General features: G+C 38.7%; 3 protein-coding genes across 3 annotated transcripts; 2 read left to right on the top strand and 1 right to left on the bottom strand.

The window, feature by feature from the left end:
• The first annotated feature begins 421 nt into the window (after positions 1-421).
• On the top strand, positions 422-3,059 carry LOC121252846 (probable NAD(P)H dehydrogenase (quinone) FQR1-like 2). The gene is made up of 2 exons (XM_041152678.1): positions 422-1,217; positions 2,628-3,059. Exons 1-2 carry the CDS (start codon positions 676-678, stop codon positions 2,854-2,856), a joined length of 771 nt encoding a protein of 256 aa, XP_041008612.1. The 5' UTR covers positions 422-675; the 3' UTR covers positions 2,857-3,059.
• Positions 3,060-3,977: 918 nt separating this feature from the next.
• Positions 3,978-19,295, top strand: LOC121252837 (aminopeptidase P1). The gene is given in 17 exon segments (XM_041152669.1): positions 3,978-4,165; positions 4,906-4,969; positions 5,275-5,414; positions 12,098-12,181; positions 12,183-12,383; positions 12,589-12,711; positions 13,003-13,320; positions 13,610-13,696; positions 13,895-13,962; positions 14,660-14,726; positions 15,193-15,327; positions 15,498-15,578; positions 17,216-17,270; positions 17,404-17,508; positions 17,601-17,672; positions 18,246-18,370; positions 18,929-19,295. Coding segments are annotated over 17 exon segments (1,980 nt in total). The 5' UTR covers positions 3,978-4,072; the 3' UTR covers positions 19,091-19,295.
• A 203-nt stretch (positions 19,296-19,498) lies between these two features.
• LOC121267016 (anthocyanidin 3-O-glucosyltransferase 5) lies at positions 19,499-21,515 on the bottom strand. The gene is given in 3 exon segments (XM_041170902.1): positions 19,499-20,765; positions 20,768-21,188; positions 21,247-21,515. Coding segments are annotated over 2 exon segments (1,440 nt in total). The 5' UTR covers positions 21,084-21,188; positions 21,247-21,515; the 3' UTR covers positions 19,499-19,641.
• Between the last annotated feature and the right edge of the window lie 231 nt (positions 21,516-21,746).

The following is a 21,746-nucleotide window of genomic DNA, read 5'->3' as shown; positions in this document are numbered from 1 at the left end:
ATGTTAAAAAATATAAAAAAGATAAAGATTGAAATCCTAGATTTTATATATATTTTGTTGTTTGTATTTTGAACTTTTATTTTTTTTTAATAAGTGACGTGATATCAAGACACTATATAATAATGTTACTTCAATGAGGAAAAGTGAGCTGTACAAATAGACATGCATTGCTCTTTAAAAAAAAAAAAAAAAAAAGCAAATTCAAATTACTGGAAAACTCTACTCCCATGGTGGATTTATATCGAAACTTTCTACTGAATTATCTTTTATTTTTTATTATTATTTTTAACTTAATGAGAAAATAGTTTTTAATAATTTTGTGATTTTTTTTAAAAATATTTTAAAAGACTTAAAAAATATTTGAAAAAAAAGAAACCAAAAAAAAAAAAAGAAACAAACAATTTACACTAATCGGTACAAAATTCTGTAGGCATCTTCGGTGGCTCTAGCGCCGCTCCTCAGATAATCCACTTAGATATCACAATATCCAAGAACCAGTCCTACTTGGAAGGTAGCCAAATTTAGATTCCACAATTCAGATCCGAAGCTCCACCAATCCGAAATGACCAAAAGCTTACTGTAAAGTCACATTGTCAAGAAGCATTTTCAATTTCCAGAATTGGATCAGAGTTTTTCCAGGTTTGGTTCCCATCTGCGCTCGTTGGAAATTCCTCGATGGGGAAAGGAGGCGGCTGCGTTCCAAGCAAGAAGAAAGTACCTTCAGCCGTCACCGCCGCCGATTCCCAGAGCGGCTCAGCACCGATCGCGGTTGAGGAGGAGCCTCAAAATGCCGAGCCCAACTCCGCGAACGAAACTACGACCTCACTTCCAATTGCGAAGCTGAAAATCTTCGTAGTCTTCTACTCGATGTACGGACATGTTGAAAGCCTGGCTCGGAGGATGAAGAAGGGCGTCGACGGGGTCGACGGGGTCGAGGGAGTTCTGTACAGGGTTCCGGAGACGTTGCCGAACGAGGTGTTGGAGCAGATGAAGGCGCCGCCCAAGGACGACGGGATCCCGGAGATAACAACGGCGGAGCTGGCTGCGGCGGATGGCTTTCTGTTCGGGTTTCCGACGAGGTACGGGTGCATGGCCGCGCAAATGAAAGGGTTCTTCGACTCCACGGGGCAGCTCTGGAAGGAGCAGAAGCTCGCTGGCAAGCCTGCCGGCTTCTTCGTCAGCACGGGCACCCAAGGAGGCGGTCAAGAAACCACTGCGTAAGCTTACTTTTACTAATGGACTAAAAATGCTGCGTGATCGTATTGGTGCCTATAATCTGTTTGAAGGACTGCCTCTTTGGTGTATGCCATTATAAGCTTCCCTTGGATTTTGGAATCGAAGACCATGATGATTGTTTTCTTATGCATAATAGGGTGGTGGTATGTCTTTATATGATAAAATGTTTGTGTAAAGGAGAACAATTTCAAGCGAGGGAGTTTGGTGGAGGATATGATACGAGAGAGGAAAATGTGAAAAATGGCCGACTGAGGTGGAAACGTGGAGTCATTTGTGAAACAGGATTAGCATATTATGATTATCGGTATAGAATTTTACTTCTCGGTAAGAGAGAGTTATTGCTTCCAGTAGTAGATGTTTACGTAAGGTGTCCGGGACATCACTTCTTCCTTCACCAGTGACTGTCTGGTAGGCATGATTTGCTCAATTAAGTGGAATTATGAAATCTGTATTTAAGGAGACATGGAGTGTGATTGATAGTGTTCAGAAAATGGATCTGTCCTATGCTGTTAAAGTTTGAGGCCGATCTTAATATGTGCTCTTTGAATGCATTGCAGTTGTGTCTGAGAAAGAGATATATAGAAAAAATATAAGTTATATAAATTGTTGATTTGTGTAAAATTGGGGTCATTGGCTATTCTTCATTATGGATATAATATAGGCTGTCTTTTATTCATATGCAGCCATGCTTAGTGTTTTAGCGAGCTTCCTGTGAAGAAGAGGTTAATCCGATTTCCATCACCCTCATGACGCATGGGTTTCAGTTCTTCATAAAAATTCCTGGAGGAAAATGTGCAAGTTTTGGAATAAAAGGCATCAACTTACAACTTCAATAAATTAAGTGCCATTCTGTTTTATGGCATTAACCCACAATTGATGGCCTGCAGTAGAAATCATACAAATCCACATACGATATTTATGTACTCCACACATGCATTTAATGTCTATGTATACTCCCGACATAGGTTGAAACCATCCATACATATATATGTGTGTGCATGCGCACATAAGGGTGTGGATAAGGGTACGGACTTTATAGGAAATAAGACTAAACAGTACCAGCACCCGACACCCAGAATCAAGTCCATCTAACATACATGACTTGTAGGTGATAAAGAACTATTTTTTAGTGTCTTAATAATCGCTGTTTTTTATTTCTTTCTTCGAATGGGGTTCTGCTCTCTATACGAAAGAAAGCTGCCACTTGATTCTGCTTTACAGAAGGTTTTAGACTCGACCACCAAATTCCAAATTTTAAGGATTTTAAGATGTACTTTTTGGTTTTGGCTTGAACTTTTATGTGCTTAAGCTGTGGGGTTCCACATATAATTTTGCTTGTCAAAGTATTTCTTTGTTTAAATAAGTCTCTCCATTTCTCCTATTGGCTGCAGCTGGACAGCAATCACCCAGTTAGCGCACCATGGAATGCTGTTTGTTCCCATTGGATACACCTTTGGAGCCGGTATGTTCAAGATGGACTCCATCCGAGGGGGTACTCCATATGGTGCTGGAGTTTTTGCTGGAGACGGCACAAGAGAGCCAAGTGAAACAGAGCTGGCAATTGCAGAGCATCAGGGCAAGTATATGGCTGCAGTAGTCAAGAGGCTCAACGTAGCATGAGATCCCATACCACAATTCATATGTATAGATTAGTTCAGTCTTCAAAATTTTTGGTGTTCTGGACAGTTCTATGGCTTTCTGTCTGCTTTTTCTCCTCCCGGGGTTTCTCTCTCCATTGTTCTCTTTAGCATGTTCTGAAATTCTTCTGCTTGATTCAATACAAAAATAATGCGAAATGAGTCCCGATTGCTTCTCATTTTATACTTCTTTTCAAATCACCAAAACTAAGTTTGTTTTGTTTATGCTTCTGAATGATAACAACTGCAGGATGATAGAAGCAGTTGACGTGTTGAAGTTGTGATGACGATATGGCATTTACTAGCAAAGTGAACAGATTTTTTTATATGGAAATTAAGAACTAATCATGTCTTTGCCTTAATTATTATTTGGAAAATTATATTTACAAGCCAACGTGTAAGAAACACTACTCGCATGATATGATTTTATTGGTAATAAGATTTAATTGTAAACTTCTTTTGTTAATTAAATCATGCCATCTTAAATTTTAAAATTTAATTTTTATCATTTAAGTGATATTGATAGTGTGCTCTACATGAATACTTTTTTTTCCCTATTAAATGGCATGTTGAGCGGACAAAATTGGAACCTACAATGATGATATAAAAATATTTATTTGTAAATTTGTTTATTGAATGATATAAAATATTAATTTTTTCTTAATTTTTTCATTAAAATAAATGATATATTTATACAAGAAGCTGTAAGTTCAGAAATCTCATCCTATTAACGTCTAGTATTGAGTGAAGTAAAAAATAGCCACAAAAAACAAAGATTTCGCGTCAGTTATGCATAGTATTAAGGCGAAAATGACAATTTACTCCCTGTAATTGCAATATTCACTCTCGCATATATGAGGCAATTTAGGCCTTGTTTGTTTTCGAGAAACATCTCATCTCATCTCACTTCATCATTATAATTTTTTTAAATTTCTACATAAAATAAAATAAACAATTCAATTTTTTCAAATTTTAAAATAAAAATAATATTAAAAAAAAATATTCTAAAATATTTTATTTAACTTTTTAATTTTAATCTCGTATCATCTCGTCTCACCTGTAAAAACAAACGAGACCTTACTGTCATATATACAGGTCTTCCTGAACTCGCTCAAAAACTTTCTATACGAGAACGAAAAAGCTCGTCAAGATCGCGAAGAGAAGGGAGATCGGGAAAAGTGCGAGAGAGAAACAGAGAGATGGAAGACACTCTGGGTGCTTTGAGGTCTCTAATGGCTTCAAACTCTCCGCCTCTCGCTGCCTTGGTTGTACCTTCCGAAGATTATCACCAGGTTTTGCCTCCTTTTTCTCTTTTGTTTCTCTCTTTACTGACATCTCATTTCCGTATAATCTTTAGTGATTCCATAATTATTTTCTTTCCTTTTTTTGTATATAATTCTTTATTCACGACTTTCCGATGATTTGGAGAGTAAATCTTATTCAATAATTGGCTGTAGAAAACACATTCTCGTTAGTCATGAATATTGTGCTATAACCTTCCTGCGAAATCTCTTCGATAGTTACGTATGATATATTATTTATACACTGTGGATATAACAACGGTGCAAAATCGCCTGGCGCAACGGAATTCGCCTTTAAACTTGGAATTTTCATGGGGATTAGTCGGGACTTTGTTGTCCGACACTCGGTGCCAATAAAATTTTTTTTTGAGATTTTCATGGGATAAATACATTTATAATAAGAATCGTAAATTGAAGCTTCCAATTTCATCCAAATCCAATTCCATGCTGCCACATACAGCTCTAGTCTTTTCCTTTTTAATGCAGTCTCAGTTGTAGACAATGTCACTGTTCTTGGCTGTGTCAATAGCGCCTTTAGCAGTTCAGAAGTTTGATCTTACATCATTTATGATACTATTTTTGTAAATCTGTTTCTGGCAGTTTCTTTTTCCTCTTAATATCTCTACTGAATTTGACTTTTTTTTTTTGTTGCACACAATTAGCAGTACGGTATTTCACTGTAGTGATTTTACTTTATTTGTTTTCAATGCATAATTTGTTTGTTGCTGCAGAGCGAGTATGTGTCTGATCGAGACAAGAGGCGTGAATTTGTTTCTGGCTTCACTGGAAGTGCCGGTCAGTTTTAAGTTTAAGAAACAATTACCACTATAAGTTGGGTTATATATATACATATATATATATATATATATATATAAATGTATGTATGCATGTGCAATCCGTATGCACCACCACCATACTCTCTTAAGACAAGCTCGTTCATAGAAAAGGCATGATTTTTTTTCATACATATCTTAAGATGTGCTGGTTGGGGTTTTTATTTTTATTTTATCATAGCATTAAACTCCTTGTGAATGACGTTCTAATTAATATAGGTAGATGCCTTTTGCATCAATTTCACTAACTTTATCGATTTCATTCAGGTTTGGCACTTATAACGATGAAAGAAGCACTGCTGTGGACAGATGGGCGTTACTTTTTGCAGGCAACAAAAGAACTTAGTGATCAATGGAAGCTAATGCGTATTGGAGAGGATCCAGCTGTAGATGTCTGGTTGGCAGATGTGAGTTACTATCTTTTCAAAATTATATATGAATTATTCTTGGAGGTTAAGCTTCTGATAATCGTCCCCGTTCAAATAGATAAAAATGTAAATTTCTGAGGAGCACTTTAATTTTTTTTCTGAAAATTGTATGATCCCATTCTTTGAGTGGATCCTCTGCTGGTCTTTCTGCCTAAACTGCTAATTCAGGCTGTTAATATTTGTTCCGATTCTTTATTTGACTTTTCTTTTTGTCATCTTTCTCAGTCTAAAAGTTGAATCTCGTGATCATTGTTACTATCATAGATTTTATTTTCTTTCTATAGTCCTTTTTAAATTGGATTCATGAATCTTGTTCTGTAATTCTTATATATCAATCTAACTTCAATCGAAGCATGTGATTCTGATTTGATTTAGAAATCCTATTCAAATGCCTATTTTCATAAGGTTGGACTCACCGACTCCAACCTCATTCTGAAGTCTCTATCTGGTGATCACTTAATTTCACAAAATTCTATAAAATTATTCCATCTACTAATTATTTTGATAGTAAATATGAAGTTTTTTTATAATATCAATAGATGTAGCCCAAGTACATAGGTCGTATATTGGAAAAACACCTAGTTGCAATTAAAAACTATTAAAAACTGGTACAAGGAAGTCATGGAGACTTTAGTCCATTAAAATCTATGGCTGTGGCTCAAAGGAACAAAGTTTTAGAAGAAAAGTTCTAAGTTCATCCAGTGACCACTTGTGATCTTTAAACTTTCCATGGTTCCTTTCCCTCTAGATACCCACAGTAGACAAATGTGGACCATCTTCCACACAACTTCAATTTGAGTGTCGCCACTTAATCCTCTCCAGGTAGTCAGGAGATCCACTACCTTTGTAGGCATAACCCATGCTAAACTGACTCTGCTAAAGAAATCATAAAGCAGAGCGCTAGCAACATCACAATAAAGTAGCAGATGGCCTACAGTTTCCTTTCCCTTTCGTTCATATAGCACCAATCTATAATGATAATCGAAGTTTCCTTAGGTTATTTATGGTGAGATGTCATTTAATAATTGGCTGCATAGAAGGAACTGTCCTCCACGTTAGATAACTTGGGGAAAGGTCTTGTGTTAGAGTTTCAGTTCTCTCCATACAGTTTCAGTTTTCGTTGTGGCTTTTTCCTTACTGTTGGTAGTGATTTGTTAATGGCTTTTCCTTCTTGAGGGGATTAGCGTATCACTAAATCATTAGGGTTGTATTGTTTGTGGGCTGGTTTAGATGGGGTTGTGTAATGAGGTGTTCATTGACCAGAAGTTTTTTGAGTTCAGAAAGGAGAACGCAAGGTGGTGGAGGATTATAGAAAGTAGTCGCCGTGTAGTGAAATATATTTCAGTAGATGTTGAAACACTGGGCTGGCTGGATTCTATGGTGAAGGAAGGCGCAATAACACTGGACTCTCATGAGTTTTTGAGAACTCGTAGAAAAGGAGACACTGTGTTAATAGTGAGAAAGGGATGTAATCTCCATGGCAGTTTCATCTCCCTCTCAGAATTTGGTCGCGATAAGAGGAGAGGTTTGCTTGTGATTCCGGAAGGGAGGAAGGGGGAAGGATGGAGGAACTTTGGAGATACTTTAATGGAGCTTTCTGCATCTTCTATTTCGACCCAGACAGTTTTTGTAAAGAAGAACAGAGGAGAGGGAGGTGCTCCATCGTCGTGGGCAGGAGTTGCAAGATCGTACAGTGAGGTGCTGAAGAAGGTACCGCCTAGTGCTGTGAGAGACGTGGTGCCAGGCGCACACAGTGTCGAGGACGTGTAGAGGTATGGTGGAGAAGACAACAGACTGTTGGGGTTAAATGAGGAAAGTATATGGAAGGTGTTAGTTGGCTTAGAGGAGAAGGTGGGCATCATGTTAGACGAAATTTGTTACTTAAAACGATGCGTTAAGGGCAAGGCTGAGCTGAAGGATTTCGTGGGCCGTAAGGATGGGTCTGGTTCTACGGGTCTTGTGTTGGGCCATGGTACGGGTCAAGCCTCAGGCCCAAAGAAAGTCTGGAGGGCAGTGGCAACCGATGTGTCGGGGCAAGCTTCCGGGTCATTTTCAGACCAGGTTGTGGCGCCGATAAGCATCTTACCTGCAACCCTTCCGGCAGAGAAATTGCTGACGACCTCCGTCGACCACTCTGGTGAGCCGGTAAAGGTGTTCCGACGGGAGGATTTAGAGGAGGGGGAGATTTCGGTGGAGCCGTTAGTGTTGGAGAGTTTAGAAACGATTCTGCGTCCTCGTCACTAGGGATGATGGTGGTGAATGGGCTTTCTGAGCCGTGTGTGGTGGTCGAAGGTTCTGAGGCTGTGCAGGTGTAGTCAGTAGCGCTGGAAAATGGGATTTCATCTTCGGGTGAGGCTGTGCAGGTGCAGTATGAATATCCGTTTGGATCCACACCAATGGAGTTGAGTGTTTTTGGTGGGATAATTTCTGGGGATGACATTCCTCTTAAAAATATGGCCTCAAGTGGTGAACCAATTAGCTTGGGTGGCTCAGAACTGATTTTGATTCCCAATAACAGTGTTGGTGAGGAGGGGGCTCTTACTCCTCTATGTACACTCCCTCCCAGTTCTGAATATGGGAGTTGCTCGTCTAATTGGATTTTTAAAAAGGTAGCGGAGTTACAAAATATCTTTCGGGTCTCTTTTGGAGGTTATGAGGAGCAATTTATGGCCCTTCTTGTGGCTATTGAAGCTAGTCGATCGAAATCAGTTACAAAACAAGTCAAGGAACTTAAACGTTTAACATGCTCCATCAATTATGATGTTAAGGATGGGAGTAGCGGAAGGGTTAGACTGAAAGGGAGGGGGAAGTTAAGTTTTAATGAAGCCTAAGATTGTATCATGGAATGTACGGGGTCTCAATGATAGCAATAAATGTCTTCGTATCAAAGCTTTATTGAGATTGTGGAAGGGTGATGTGATATGTTTGCAAGAAACAAAGTTGGGTTTTATTGATAGAAGATTGGTGCGTAGTATATGGGGATGCTCGTATGTGGGTTGGTCCAATTTGGCCTCTCAGGGAGCATCAGGTGGTGTGTTATTAATGTGGGATAAAAGAGTGGTTGAGGCGATTGAGGAGTGTGTTGGGGAGTTTTTGGTTTCGGTGTTATTAAAAAATGTGAGCGATGGGTGGGATTTGGCTTTTGCAGGGTCCTATGGTCCCAATATGGATAGAGATAGGCGAAGGTTGTGGGAGGAGTTGGCGGGAATATACTCTTTATGGGATGTGCCATGGTGTATGGGGGTGATTTTAACATTACTCGTTTTTCTAGTGAACGATCGGGGCATCATCGGCACACTCTAGCCATGACGGAATTCTCTGAGTTCATATTTGATTTGAACCTCATGGACCTTCCCTTGGTGGGTGGTGAGTACACATGGTCTAACGGTCGTGCTTGGTCGAAATTGGATAGATTCCTTGTCTCGCCGTTATGAGAAGCCGAGAAGCCCACTATCCAGAAGTAAGTCAAAAAAGGTTAGCTCGAGTCAGTTCAGACCATTTTCCCATTCTCTTAGATTGTGGGGGCATTCATGGGAGTCGCCGGTATTTCAAGTTGAGAATATGTGGCTTAAAGTGAACGGGTTTGTAGAGTTGGTGAGTACTTGGTGGGCATCGTACTAGTTTAGTGGCACTCCGAGTTTCATTCTTGCAGGTAAGTTGAAGGCTCTAAAACAAGATCTGAAGAAGTGGAACTTGGAAGTATTTGGTCACACTGACAATCAAAAGTCCACTTTGTTGGAGGAATTGCAGGAGCTAGAGGGTAAGGAATCATTGGGAGGGGCCTCTAAGGAGGAGTTATTGAGGAAAGCCACGGTTGTGACAGAGTTGGAAAGGGTTTTGTTGGCAGAGGAGACATCATGGCGTCAAAAATCCAGAGCCCTTTGGTTGAAAGAAGGTGATAGGTGTACAAAGTTTTTTCACAAAGTGGCTAATTCTCATCGACGTAACAATGCGATTGAGTCGCTTCATTCAGGTACTCAGGTGCTATCCTCTCCCGCTGAACTAGAAAGTCATATTGCACAATATTATGAGACACTTCTTACCGAATCGGTATCTTGGAGGCCGAAACTTGATGATTTATCGTTTGAGGCAATTGATCCGCAACTTGTGAGTGTGTTGGAGAGACCTTTTGATGAAGATGAGATTTTCAAGGTCATCTCTAGTATGGCTAAGGACAAAGCGCTGGGTCCAGATGATTTCTCAATGGGTTTCTTCCAAACTTATTGGGATGTGGTGAAAGGTGATGTCATGCGGGTGTTCAGTGAATTTCACGCTTTTAAAAAGTTTGAGAAATCACTTAACGCGACTTTTATTGCGCTCATTCCCAAGAAACATGGGGCTTCGTGTATTGAGGATTTTCGTCCAATAAGTTTGGTTAGTAGTGTCTATAAGATTATTTCAAAGGTTCTTGCTAACCGGCTTAGTCCAGTGTTGGAAAATATTATTTCCAAGCCTCAGAATGCTTTTATTCGAGGGAGACATAGACTTGATTCGGTGCTCATTGCAAATGAGAGCCTAGGTGCTAGATTGCGGGTGGGAAGTCCAGGTATTCTTTGCACATGGAGAAGGCCTATGATCATGTGAACTGGGAATTCCTTTTGTATTTGCTCAAGAGGTGTGGTTTTGGAGATAGGTGGATTTCTTGGATGCGTCATTGTATTTCATCGGCTCGGTTTTCCGTGCTAGTTAACGGCACTCTTGCTGGTTTTTTTGATAGTTCGAGGGGTTTGCGGCAGGGTGATCTGTTATCTCCTCTTCTTTTTGTTATAGTTATGGAGGCGTTGAGTAGGATGGTGCAGGCTACTGTTGATGGGGGTTTTTTATCTGGTTTTCAGGTTGGAAATGGCTCTGGCAGCCCTTGTATCATTTCTCATCTCCTATTCGCAGATGACACTCTGATTTTCTGTGAAGCGGATAGGAGTCAGGTCCAAACTTTACGTGCATTATTACTTTGCTTTGAAGCAGTGTCAGGGCTTAAGGTCAACCTTGGCAAATCTGAGATGGTTCCTGTGTGTGTGGTTCCTAATATACGCAGTCTAGCAAGTCTTCTGGATTGTAGTGTGTCCTCTTTCCCAATGAAATATTTGGGCCTTCCGTTAGGCGCAACTTTCAAGAGTAGAGCAATATGGAATGAGGTGGTAGAGAAGATAGAGAAAAAGTTGGCTGGATGGAAAATGGTGTATTTATCGAAAGGGGGTCGTCTCACTCTTATCAAGAGCACCCTCACTAACCTTCCCACTTATTTTTTATCTCTTTTTTCTATGCCTGCAGGGGTGGCGAATATGATTGAGAAACTTTTCAAGGCTTTTTTATGGGGAGGCATAGGGGAGGAGAATAAATTTCATTTGATTAATTGGAAGATAGTATATGCCCCAGTTGTGAATGGGGGGTTGGGTGTATGTAATTTGAGAACTTTTAATAGAGCATTATTGGGGAAATGGCTTTGGAGATATCATTTGGAAGGGGGATCTCTGTGGAAAGAAACTATAGATGCTAGATATGGTGTTGCTTGGGGTGGTTGGTGTTCCAAAGAAGTGAGGGGGGCATGGAGTGGGGCTATGGAAGTTTATAAGGAAGGGGTGGACAAGATTCATAAATCATATTCGCTTTGTCGCAGGGGAGGGCAACCGTATCAGTTTTTGGCGGGACGTGTGGTGTGGAGATCAGGCATTGGAAAGGGTGTTTCCGGCTTTATATCGTATTGCAGTTAATAAGGAGGCTTCAATGGCGGATGTGCGGTTATCTACTCATGGTTCACATCAGTGGAATATTATGTTTAATAGGGATATTCATGATTGGGAATTATCTATAGTTTCAGACTTTTTCAGCTTGCTACACTCCTTGGGGACTACTATGGCACAACATGACAGTTTGAAATGGAGGTTTTAGGATCACAAGAAATGCACAGTAAAGGCGTATTATAAACTCTTGATTGCACATGATCACACCCCTTTTCCTTGGAAGAATATTTGGAGGTCTCGTGTACCCTCTAGAGTTGCTTTCTTTGTTTGGAATGCCGCCCTTGGGAAGATCTTGACCACGGACAACTTGAGAAAGAGAGGATGTGTAATGTTGGATTGGTGTTACATGTGTAAAAAGAATGGAGAATCGATAGATCATCTTTTACTATATTGTGACGTAGCGAGGGGGTTGTGGGATGAGATTTTTAGAAAGGTTGGTGTGGCTTGGGTAATGCCTATGAGGGTGGTGGATTTGATGGCTTGTTGGAGAAAATTGCAGGGCAATCCTCAAGTGGCAGCAGTTTGGAGAATGATTCCGTTGTGTATCATGTGGTGTATTTGGACGGAAGGGAATGCGCGCTGTTATGAAGACAAGGAACGAACAATGGTGGAGCTAAAGAAATTTTTTCTACATACTTTATTGCTTTGGTTTTCAGCTATTGTATTAAATGGGGATGATATTCATGAATTTTTATCCTTAGTTCATCGCTCTTAGAATGTATTTAGGAGTTCTATTGTATACTTCCTATGTACATGGTACATGCCTATTTCATTCACATCAATAAAGTTTATCTCTTATAAAAAAAAAAAAGGAACTGTCCTCTATTAATTTAGTTGTTGACATAAATATGCATTTTTAGCGTATATTAAATTGCATTTTCTTGCTATATCAAGTGGAATTTGTGGTTTTGTTTTTATTAGAATCTGCCAAAGGAAGCTGCCATTGGTGTTGATCCTTGGTGTGTGTCAGTGGACACTGCACAAAGATGGGAGCATGCTTTTGCCAAAAAAACAGCAGAAGCTGGTTCAAACTTCTAAAAATTTGGTGGATGAAGTTTGGAAAAATCAGCCACCACTGGAAATTAATCCTGTTAATATACATCCATTGGAATTTGCTGGTCGTTCTGCCATAGACAAGTTGAATGATTTGAGAGAAAATCTCATAAAGCAGAAAGCTCGTGGCATGATCATTACGACACTTGATGAGGTGAGTTTGTATTTTCCAAAACTTATATCCTTTCTGCTCTTACAGGACTTAGGGGCACCCCTTCACACTTTAATAAGATTGCTTTACTTATAAAAAAAAAATTTCGTGGTTGAGAATTTCTTGAGATTTGGGCCTCTAATGGCCGTTCAGATACTTTATCCTTGATTCTTTCATGCAAAACTTCAGTATATTTGCTATTGTTCAGGTTGCTTGGTTATATAACATTCGTGGGAGTGATGTATCCTATTGCCCAGTTGTTCATGCATTTGCTATAGTAACATCCAACTCAGCTTTCTTTTATGTGGATGGGAGAAAGGTGTCTTCTGAGGTGAGATTATAGAATTGAATTTTTACAATCTTCCTGCACTTTCTTTGAAAAGATTAATAAATTTAAAAAAGCAAGCTTATGAGAACGGTAGTTAATTATTTTCCTGTAGTTACTTATCAAGAAAAGTTATTTTTCTGTAATTAGTGATACATTTAATCAATCCTGTATCTGATATAGCTGTTGAAATTGTGTTGTCCTTCATGCTCAAACTTTTATTCTTATAGCCAAATTGGACCATGAAGTGTTGATCTAATTAAACTGGTACACTTTTCTGACAAATGTTGTATGCAGGTAAAGTCTTATATGGAGGAGAATGGAATTGAAGTTCGGGAGTACAGTGCAGTGAGCTCAGATGTGGCCTTGCTTGCATCTAATCAACTCAACCCCTCATATACTGTTAAAGGAACTCAAGCAGAAGTCAAGAGTGACACAAAAAATAATCCCAGTGAGTCTGACGTGATAGGAAATGGCACAGAGGGAATTGAAGAAAATAGTTTTGACCTCATATGGATTGACCCCAGTTCATGCTGCTATGCTTTGTATTCAAAACTGGATGCAGATAAGGTTCTTCTGCTGCCATCACCTTTGGCTCTTGCAAAAGCTATTAAGGTAATGTATGCACTTCCTATCCAATGAAGATTATATATGGCCCATCCCACACACAGTTACTTATTATACCTCTTTTATATAAATAAAATTTGTTTTCTGATAAAGAAAAAAGTTACTTGTTCCTCTTTTGATTCTCCGCTATTCTTGGCTTGTTTCAAGCATAAAAGATCATGAGCATCATGAGAATATCAAAGCAAATCAAATTATTTTATTTGATCATGTTTGTTGAGTTTTTAAGCACTACAATCTATTTGTATCTTACTTATTGACTGATTGTTATAATTTTTAGAACCCGGTTGAGTTGGAAGGATTAAAAAAGGCACACATTCGGGATGGTGCAGCTGTTGTGCAATATCTTGCCTGGTTAGATATTCAGGTATGTAGTGAAACTTCTGAGCCCAGAAATTAGTATATTCTCTGGATGGTACAAGCATACACTCTCTGGTTGTCTAAGGCCCTCTTTCTCTCTCTTAGATATTGTAGCTTTTAGGTTTCCATGTAGTTAGTTTATATTTGCTAGCATATGAGGCAAAACTCAAGGCCTGACATTGATGTCTAATATTATTTATTGCAGATGCAGGAGATTTATGGTGCTTCTGGTTACTTTTTGGAGGGAGTAAGAGTGAACCAGAAAAAGCATTCGTGAGTTTATTATTCTGATTGATTTTGGTAGCTTTTGTCATGGATTTAATCAGCCGAATCAGGCTGATTTTGAGTTTATTTGATGGCTATTATCTCTGTGACAGATGACATCATGTTGATACTGGATATGAATTTATGTTTAACACGAATAAATTGTTGATACAGTTACATGAACCAAACCTTCACCTTGTAACAGTGAGTATTGTGACAATAATGCATGGGAAGCATTAACTTTAATGCACGTACTGCACTTCCATTTGAATAGTCATAAATTAATTCTAGATAATTAACTAATATTACGTCAGATGATATCTCCAAACGGAGGGTACAAATTGAGACTTTCGGTAGTTTGAGGGTGGAATGTATCAATTTTGGTAATTTGAATTGCAAATTGCAAAACGCATGGCAGTTGAAGGGTGCAAATTAATTAATATTACATAAAATGTATCCCCCCCCCCCCCCCCCCAAAAAAAAAAAATCATGGTGCACTTGACAGTTGACATGATATAATGGGTGGAACTTGTGCTTTACTCATTGACCAATTTTTTCAGAACAGACTGTTCTCAGTTTAAGATTATTTGTTATGCTGTATTGGTTCATTTTTGGGCTGCAGTTCAACATGGTCTGAACATATTCTCAGTGAAAGGAGTTAATGCTGATCCATATTTCTGCACGTTGTTGCAATTGACTGTGGTAGGGAAACCATGAAGCTGACAGAGGTGACTGCAAGTGATAAACTGGAGGGATTCCGAGCTTCAAAAGAGGTAATGTCCTCTCCACATGAGACTTTTATATATGACTAATTAGATAGCTAAAGTGTGAGTTAAGACATCACATGAAATTAAAACTTTCAGCATACCTACCCTTTTTGAAGCAGCAAAACCTGTTCTATGTGAATTTGAATGTTCACTTGAAGAAATGCTTCATGTTATTTTCTTCTTTGGGCTGATTTTTTTTTTTTAATGGTAAGATTTGGTTCCAATGAATCAAGTTGAGATATCTCTGATTTTTTTCTCACTTCATTTTATTTGAAAGCATGATTTAGGTGTGAAATTTTCTTTGTGAATTTAAAGCTAACGAGGTAAAGAATCCCAAACAAATACAAGGATTGAAGTTAAAAAGGAAGGCCCCGAATTGGTTGCTGGAATATGAACTGTGTAAAGCAGTTTATATTGTCTCAGTGCCTGTGCTGATTTACATTATTGGATTCTTTTTGTGTTGTGATTACAGTATTTCAGAGGCTTGAGCTTTCCTACCATTTCATCAGTTGGTCCAAATGCAGCAATCATCCATTATGCACCACAGGCAGAAACATGTGCCCAATTTGATCCAGACAGAATATATCTTTTCGATTCAGGAGCACAGGTTTGTCAAATGTCCCCAACAATTTACTTCTAAAAATGAAATTATCATAATTAGCTTGAAACATTGCCTTAAGTTATGTTTTCAATAAATGTCCTCTTTTATATTTTAGTTTACTGAAATATCTTGATGCTTCTGTTTATTTATTGACAATGTTGATGGTGTGCTTGAAGTATCTAGATGGAACAACTGATATAACACGAACGGTTCATTTTGGAAAACCTTCAGAACACGAGAAATCATGCTATACTGCAGTAAGTCTTCCACTTCATTTGGTAGTTTGGTTTGTCCTTACTTTTATGATTATCATTTTTGTTTGAAATATGACTACCCTCCCTGAGTACCATTGATAATCAATGCTGCTGCAGATGTGCCCATTACCGACATTTTGCACCAAAACACTGGCCTGACAACCCATAGTAGCTGTACAATCTTAAGTAGTCAATCACTCGAATTGTTTTATTGTCTACGTCAGCGGAACCTACTATAAATTTTCTATAATAAATTCTTTTTCCATTCTAGGATTAAGAATTTAACCATCCATAAGAACTTGTTTTTACATCATTGAAAACTAAGCAAACAGGATATTAAAGCCTGGTTGGATAGTGAGATGAGATGAGATGATATGTGAATAGTAGTAAAATGGTTTGTGAATAGTAGTGAAATGGTTTGAGTTGAAATGTTTTATGGAGTTTTGGGAAATGAGAGCGAAAAAGTTGAATAAAAATATTATAAAGTAAAAAAATTATTAGAATATAATTTTTTAATATTACTTTTGTTTTGGGATTTGAAAAAAGTTGATTTTTTTTGTGTGTTTTGTTTGGAAGTTTGGAAAAGTTGTAATGATTAGGTAATGATGATTAGATGAAAATGTTGAAGATTTGAAATTGAAAAGTGTTTGTGTTTGTGGTAATTGGATATTGAGATAAGATGAGATGAGATGAGGGGCTCCTGCTATCCAAACCAGGCCTAAGAAAACAAATATGTTAGTGGTAAAAAAATTAAAGAGTCCAACTTTTATGTTAGTGGGAAAAGATTTAAGGATTTAATTTTATTAGTTTTTATTTTTCTATAATTAATTGATAACCGAAAGAAGAAAATAAACATGACGGTAAATAAATCCAAATTAAGGAAAAAAACCTTGGTTCAAGTAAGAAGTTCTCACTTTAAAAAAACTAAAAGCATAGTTTAAATATGAAAATCCATTATTTTTCATTGGGGACAAAAAAAATAGTAAGAACAAGAGGACCCTGCTCCAGAAAACTAACGTGAATGAAAGAACCCCAATAAGAAAGCAGCTCCAAGTTAAAATAAAAAGATGCACTCCATGAGGATCCAGCATGTTCAGTAATTTTTTCAACTTTTGATTTATATAATAACACCATCCAATGCATGTTTCATCACTATTCGGACTTTTGTGTTTTAAATACGTAACATATAGCATATAATTTATAATGTCTCGGTGAGTTTTGACAACTATTTTCCTGGGAAGTATGGTTGTTTTACCAATAAAAAAAGTACAGTTGTTTGAATTGGAGCCATAATAATTAATTCCCATTTCTCTGAACTGATTAGTTAAGGTTGTGTCACTTGTTTGCGCTTAGAGAAAATTTCTTTTCTTTTTCAAATAGCTATTTGATTCTCCATTTTCGTTGAGTTTATTGAATGAATTCAACTTTCTTACTATCTGTTACGTATCAGACTCTAAAATTCTCTTTGTACCTTGTTTTCTTCTTTTAAATCTCTCTCTCTCTCTCTCTCTACAGATATATGTGCGTGCATGTACATTTATTTATATGTATGAATATATATATATATATATATGTATTCTTTTTGGTGAACCATAAGTTTGATTTGTAAAAAGTTTCTTAATTTGATTCATTTTGTGTAGGTCCTCAAGGGTCATATTGCTCTTGGAAATGCTCGATTTCCTAATGGAACTAATGGTATAACAAGTTTCATTTTTTCCTTTTGTGTGTAACTTTTTCACATTCAAATGAGCAACTTTTAGAAGTCTGTCTGTAAATCTGGTCAATTTGAAGATGAAATAGAAACGTTTGCATCTGCTTGCCTTTTCAGGTCAGGCCCTAGACATTCTTGCTCGAGTTCCTCTGTGGAAGGATGGTCTTGATTACCGACATGGTACTGGTCATGGAATTGGGTCTTACCTAAACGTTCACGAAGGTAATGATGAATGAAAACTTTTTGCTTTTGACTATGCTCTACCCCGTTTTATTCTAGTTAATCACCTGCTTTTTTTTCCCTTCAATGTGCAGGACCCCATTTAATTAGTTTCAGACCACAGGCTCGAAATGTGCCACTACAAGCATCCATGACTGTAACAGATGGTTAGTATTCTTGCCATTGATTATTGTTCTGTTCTAAAACAACAAATCAGTATATACCATTCTTGGGATAGCCACATGGACCACCCATTTGATTTGGTTGATTCGATCTGGGAAATCCAAGCAGAATGGCAGACATAGGTGTTCACGCTTAGAAATTCTAATACCACAGCATACTATGATCCTTTTCGGCAGCCGGTGGTAAAATACTCGGGAATCTCAAATTTGTTTTTCAATTGATCTCTTATTTTGGGTTATTGTGTTTTGTTTCTTGCTGCTCAGCCTGCACTGCTGTGCATGCATGCTTGTTCTTTGAGTTATCAACTAGTATTTTGCCCAGGCATTTTTTTCGTGCAAAGACTTTTGGGACTGTAGTCCACACTGGTGGGTTGGTAAAAATGCTCCACAAGATAAGGAGTCGTTTGACTTGCTGTTATAGTTTAAACTGGATCAGAAATTCTGAATCATATAATTATATGCTGGTTCTGGATTTGTTTGCTCCAACTCAATCTTTTCCTGAGTTTTTACCAGACCGTTGCAACTTTTATGACAATGGATCTGAATTACAATTTTCAGAACCTGGTTACTATGAGGATGGGAACTTTGGTATAAGATTGGAGAATGTGCTTATAATCAAGGAGGCTGATACAAAATTCAACTTTGGTGATAAGGTTTACTTGTCTTTTGAGCACATAACATGGGTAAGTTTTTGCTGTTCCTCATACTTTGACGTGGAAAAAAAGGGTAATTTGCCTTCCTTTTTATATTCTGTTCACACCTTTTATTCTATAGCTCATACTTGAAAGGAATGCTGTTGTCAGAGTATCTAAATAATAATAATAATGTTAATATGATTTTCCGTGGGTGTTACTTCTACATTTGTGTGTGAAAGACGAGAAACAAATGTGCAGTCTATGCCAAATCAAATGCATCCTTGAAAAGCTTAAGAGTTACGCTACTTGAATGATGTTCTTCTATACAATCCTTATACAATGCAAATATGCAATCGGTTTTGTGCAAATATAATTTCTCTAGAAGTCATATACTCACGTTAGTGGTATTTGAATTTGAAATATTAGTTATTCTGCATTCACCTGGACACAGATTTTGACCATTGCGATCCATTCTATGCAATCCTGAATTTTTATTTAGTGTTTAAATTGGTGGATGTTTTATGGAATTGAAACAGTTTGATCAGATGTTTGCATGGCTATCTATGTTTTTTCATCTAATATTCTGCTGATTCATTTTATTTTCAGGCACCATACCAGAGAAAGCTGATTGACTTGAGCCTTTTAGTTCCTGAAGAGATAGATTGGCTAAATAGCTACCATTCAAAGTGTAGGGATATTCTCGCCCCCTACTTAAATGAGTCTGAGAAGGCATGGCTGAAGAATGCCACTGAACCTGTAGGCGTTTAAGGCTATACCCAAGACAGAATAAACCGGTGGTAAAACTTGTCTTTTACACATTGATTTCAATACTTTTCCTTGATATCTTTGGGCCAATACTATTTCTTATGCTCGGCTCAATCTCCATGGTGTTTATGATTTAGAAGCTTGTCCTTCTATTTATGCTGTTCATATCACTGGCACTTTTATAATCGATTATGCTACCGGAGTCCAACTTGACCTGCAAATGGTAGTATAATATTCCACGTAGAGATTTGACAGTCAAACAAGCCCTTAATGATATTTTATTCAATTCATCTAAAACTATCCATCTCATCTCATCTTACCATCCATACGGGTCGCATAGAAATTTGAGAGTCAATCGGTCATATATTTTATTGAATTCTATTGCAACTTGAAGAGTGTCAAACAAAAATCTCAAGAAATCTGGGTACATCATAAATACTCGCATTAATAAGAAAGGAGAAATACAACATTTCTATATATACATTATTCACGAGACAGATCTAGATGGATCTTGTCCGCTATGAAATCGTAACTCCTTTTGAGGGAGAAGTTGCTTACGGACCCTTCACTATCTGGCTTTGAGACATGGCATTAATCAAGCATTGCTTTGCCAAGTGAGACATGGCATTGAAAGAAGAACCACCCTCAACCAAGGCCTTTTCCCCGCTGATTTTAAGTTCCTTAACTCTAACCCTCATAGCCTTCCCTTCCGGGTCCTCCATAACTTTTCTCACCATCATCTCAATCTCCTCCCTTCCTACTACTCCTTTAGTCGGTGCAATCTTTGGCCGAACTGCCACTCCCACCTCCTCAGCTAGCTTTGTTGCATTCATTTTCTGCTCCGCGTAGAGAGGCCACGTTATCATTGGCACGCCGCTCAGTATACTCTCCAGCGACGAGTTCCACCCACAGTGAGATAAGAACCCTCCTGTAGATCGATGGCTGAGGATGTCCGATTGTGGAGCCCATTGGGTGACCACAATTCCCAAATTCCCGATCCGATGCCAGAACCCATCGGGCAAGTAATTCAAGGCGTCGTTGCCTCTGCCGTCTTCTTCGGACGAATCCCTCTTGCTGGGTGGGCGTAGCACCCAAATAAACCTCTGCTGGCTCTGTTCCAAACCCCAAGCAAGCTCAGTGATTTGCTGTGCCGAAAGCACCCCAAGACTCCCAAACGAAATATACAGCACGGATTCTATTGGTTGCTGGTCTAACCAATCCAAAAGGTCGCTCTTCTTCGAAACTGCAGAGGGTTCAACCTGTTTGATCAGCGGTCCAACTGCATAAACAGGTACCGATCCGAAACCTTCCTCTTCTCTCATGGCCTTAAGCGTCGTGGCATCTAGATCTTCCCATGTGTTCACCAAAACCCCATCACTCTTCCGCATCTCCGATCCCACTTGTACGAACATGTTGTATTCTTGTTTTGTCCGATCCAGCAGCGGGTCAGCCACATCTTCCGGCCGAACGGCCATGCAACCCGGGATTCTTAACGGTTCTTTTTGATCGATGTATTCTCCTTCTATCTCCTTGTCAAGGATCGGCACGTATAGCATCAACGCTAGAGGCCACGCTGAGGTGACAAATACGTATTTCAACATGTGAAATTCATCGGCGACAGCAAGAGCTGGAGTCCCGAAAACATCGACGATGATAGCAGTCGGGCTAGGCTTCAGGGGGAGATACCGGACCGGAGAATTGGCCGGATTTCGCGCATAACCGCGGTTAGTCTCGTGAAGATCGGAGCATTGGGACCGACTTGGCCGGAGACGTCCGCGGGTGGCAGTACGACGACGTGTAAGAGTTTCTGAGTGGTGGCCGATTGGATGAGTTGGGATTCGCCGGGTGAGGCGCCTGGAGATTCGAGGACGACGAAGAAGGTAACGTGGAAATTGTGATCGGCGACAAGGCGATTGCCGAGCTCAAGGTTACAGACAAGGTGGCCAACGCCGGGGCTAGAGACAAAAACCGCGTGTGGCTTTGAGGCGTTGTCCATGGAAGCGAAGGAGAGGATCAATGCAGTAAGGTTGGTAAGTTTTTCTATCGAGAGATGTGTGGTGTAATTATACAGATGTTGCTTTTATCGATTTGACTTTTCTCGCAGCACGAACTGGTGGATGGGATCGATTCTCTCTTTTCTCCAATTCACAATGGGCAAGTACTTCCTCTCCAACATCCACTTTTCTCTTCCAAACAGAACTGCAAAACATTCTAACCTAAATCCGAAGAATCAACCTGTCTTCTCTAACTTTCCTTCCTTACTTTCAATGGCTCGTTAACACAATAAATGCATTGAATCCCTCGTAACAAAAACAAAGCTTTTGATCTGAAAATAATATGGCTCTTGAACTTGCAACAGAAGATGTTCATAAATCCTCTCAACGCCACCTACCATTCCTCGTTCAAGTCAATTTGATAGGGACTCCTTTAGGCTCTTGAGACTATCTCAAGTCTACTTCCCTATTATTTATAAACAGTTTATTACTATTCACAAGTATTATTATTTAATTATTGTTCATAAACTATTTCACTACTATTTACAAATGATTTGAGATACTTTTAACATCAAAACATACTCTTATAAAAGAAGATATCTAAACAAACTGTCAAACACCTACTAGTTACTACTAACTTTTCCGGATCCACAATTCAAAGAGAG

The sequence above is a fragment of the Juglans microcarpa x Juglans regia genome, chromosome 1D (assembly GCF_004785595.1).
Source record: "Juglans microcarpa x Juglans regia isolate MS1-56 chromosome 1D, Jm3101_v1.0, whole genome shotgun sequence".
NCBI lineage: Eukaryota > Viridiplantae > Streptophyta > Magnoliopsida > Fagales > Juglandaceae > Juglans > Juglans microcarpa x Juglans regia.
This window is presented reverse-complemented; position numbering and strand designations above follow the sequence as displayed.

What these genes read in the sequence shown, in the direction of transcription:
- LOC121252846 (XM_041152678.1), top strand. Translation starts at nt 676, where the DNA reads ATGGGGAAAGGAGGCGGCTGCGTTCCAAGCAAGAAGAAAGTACCTTCA. An exon ending in GGCGGTCAAGAAACCACTGC is followed by an intron (nt 1,218 to 2,627) that starts GTAAGCTTACTT and finishes TATTGGCTGCAG; the next exon opens with CTGGACAGCAATCACCCAGT.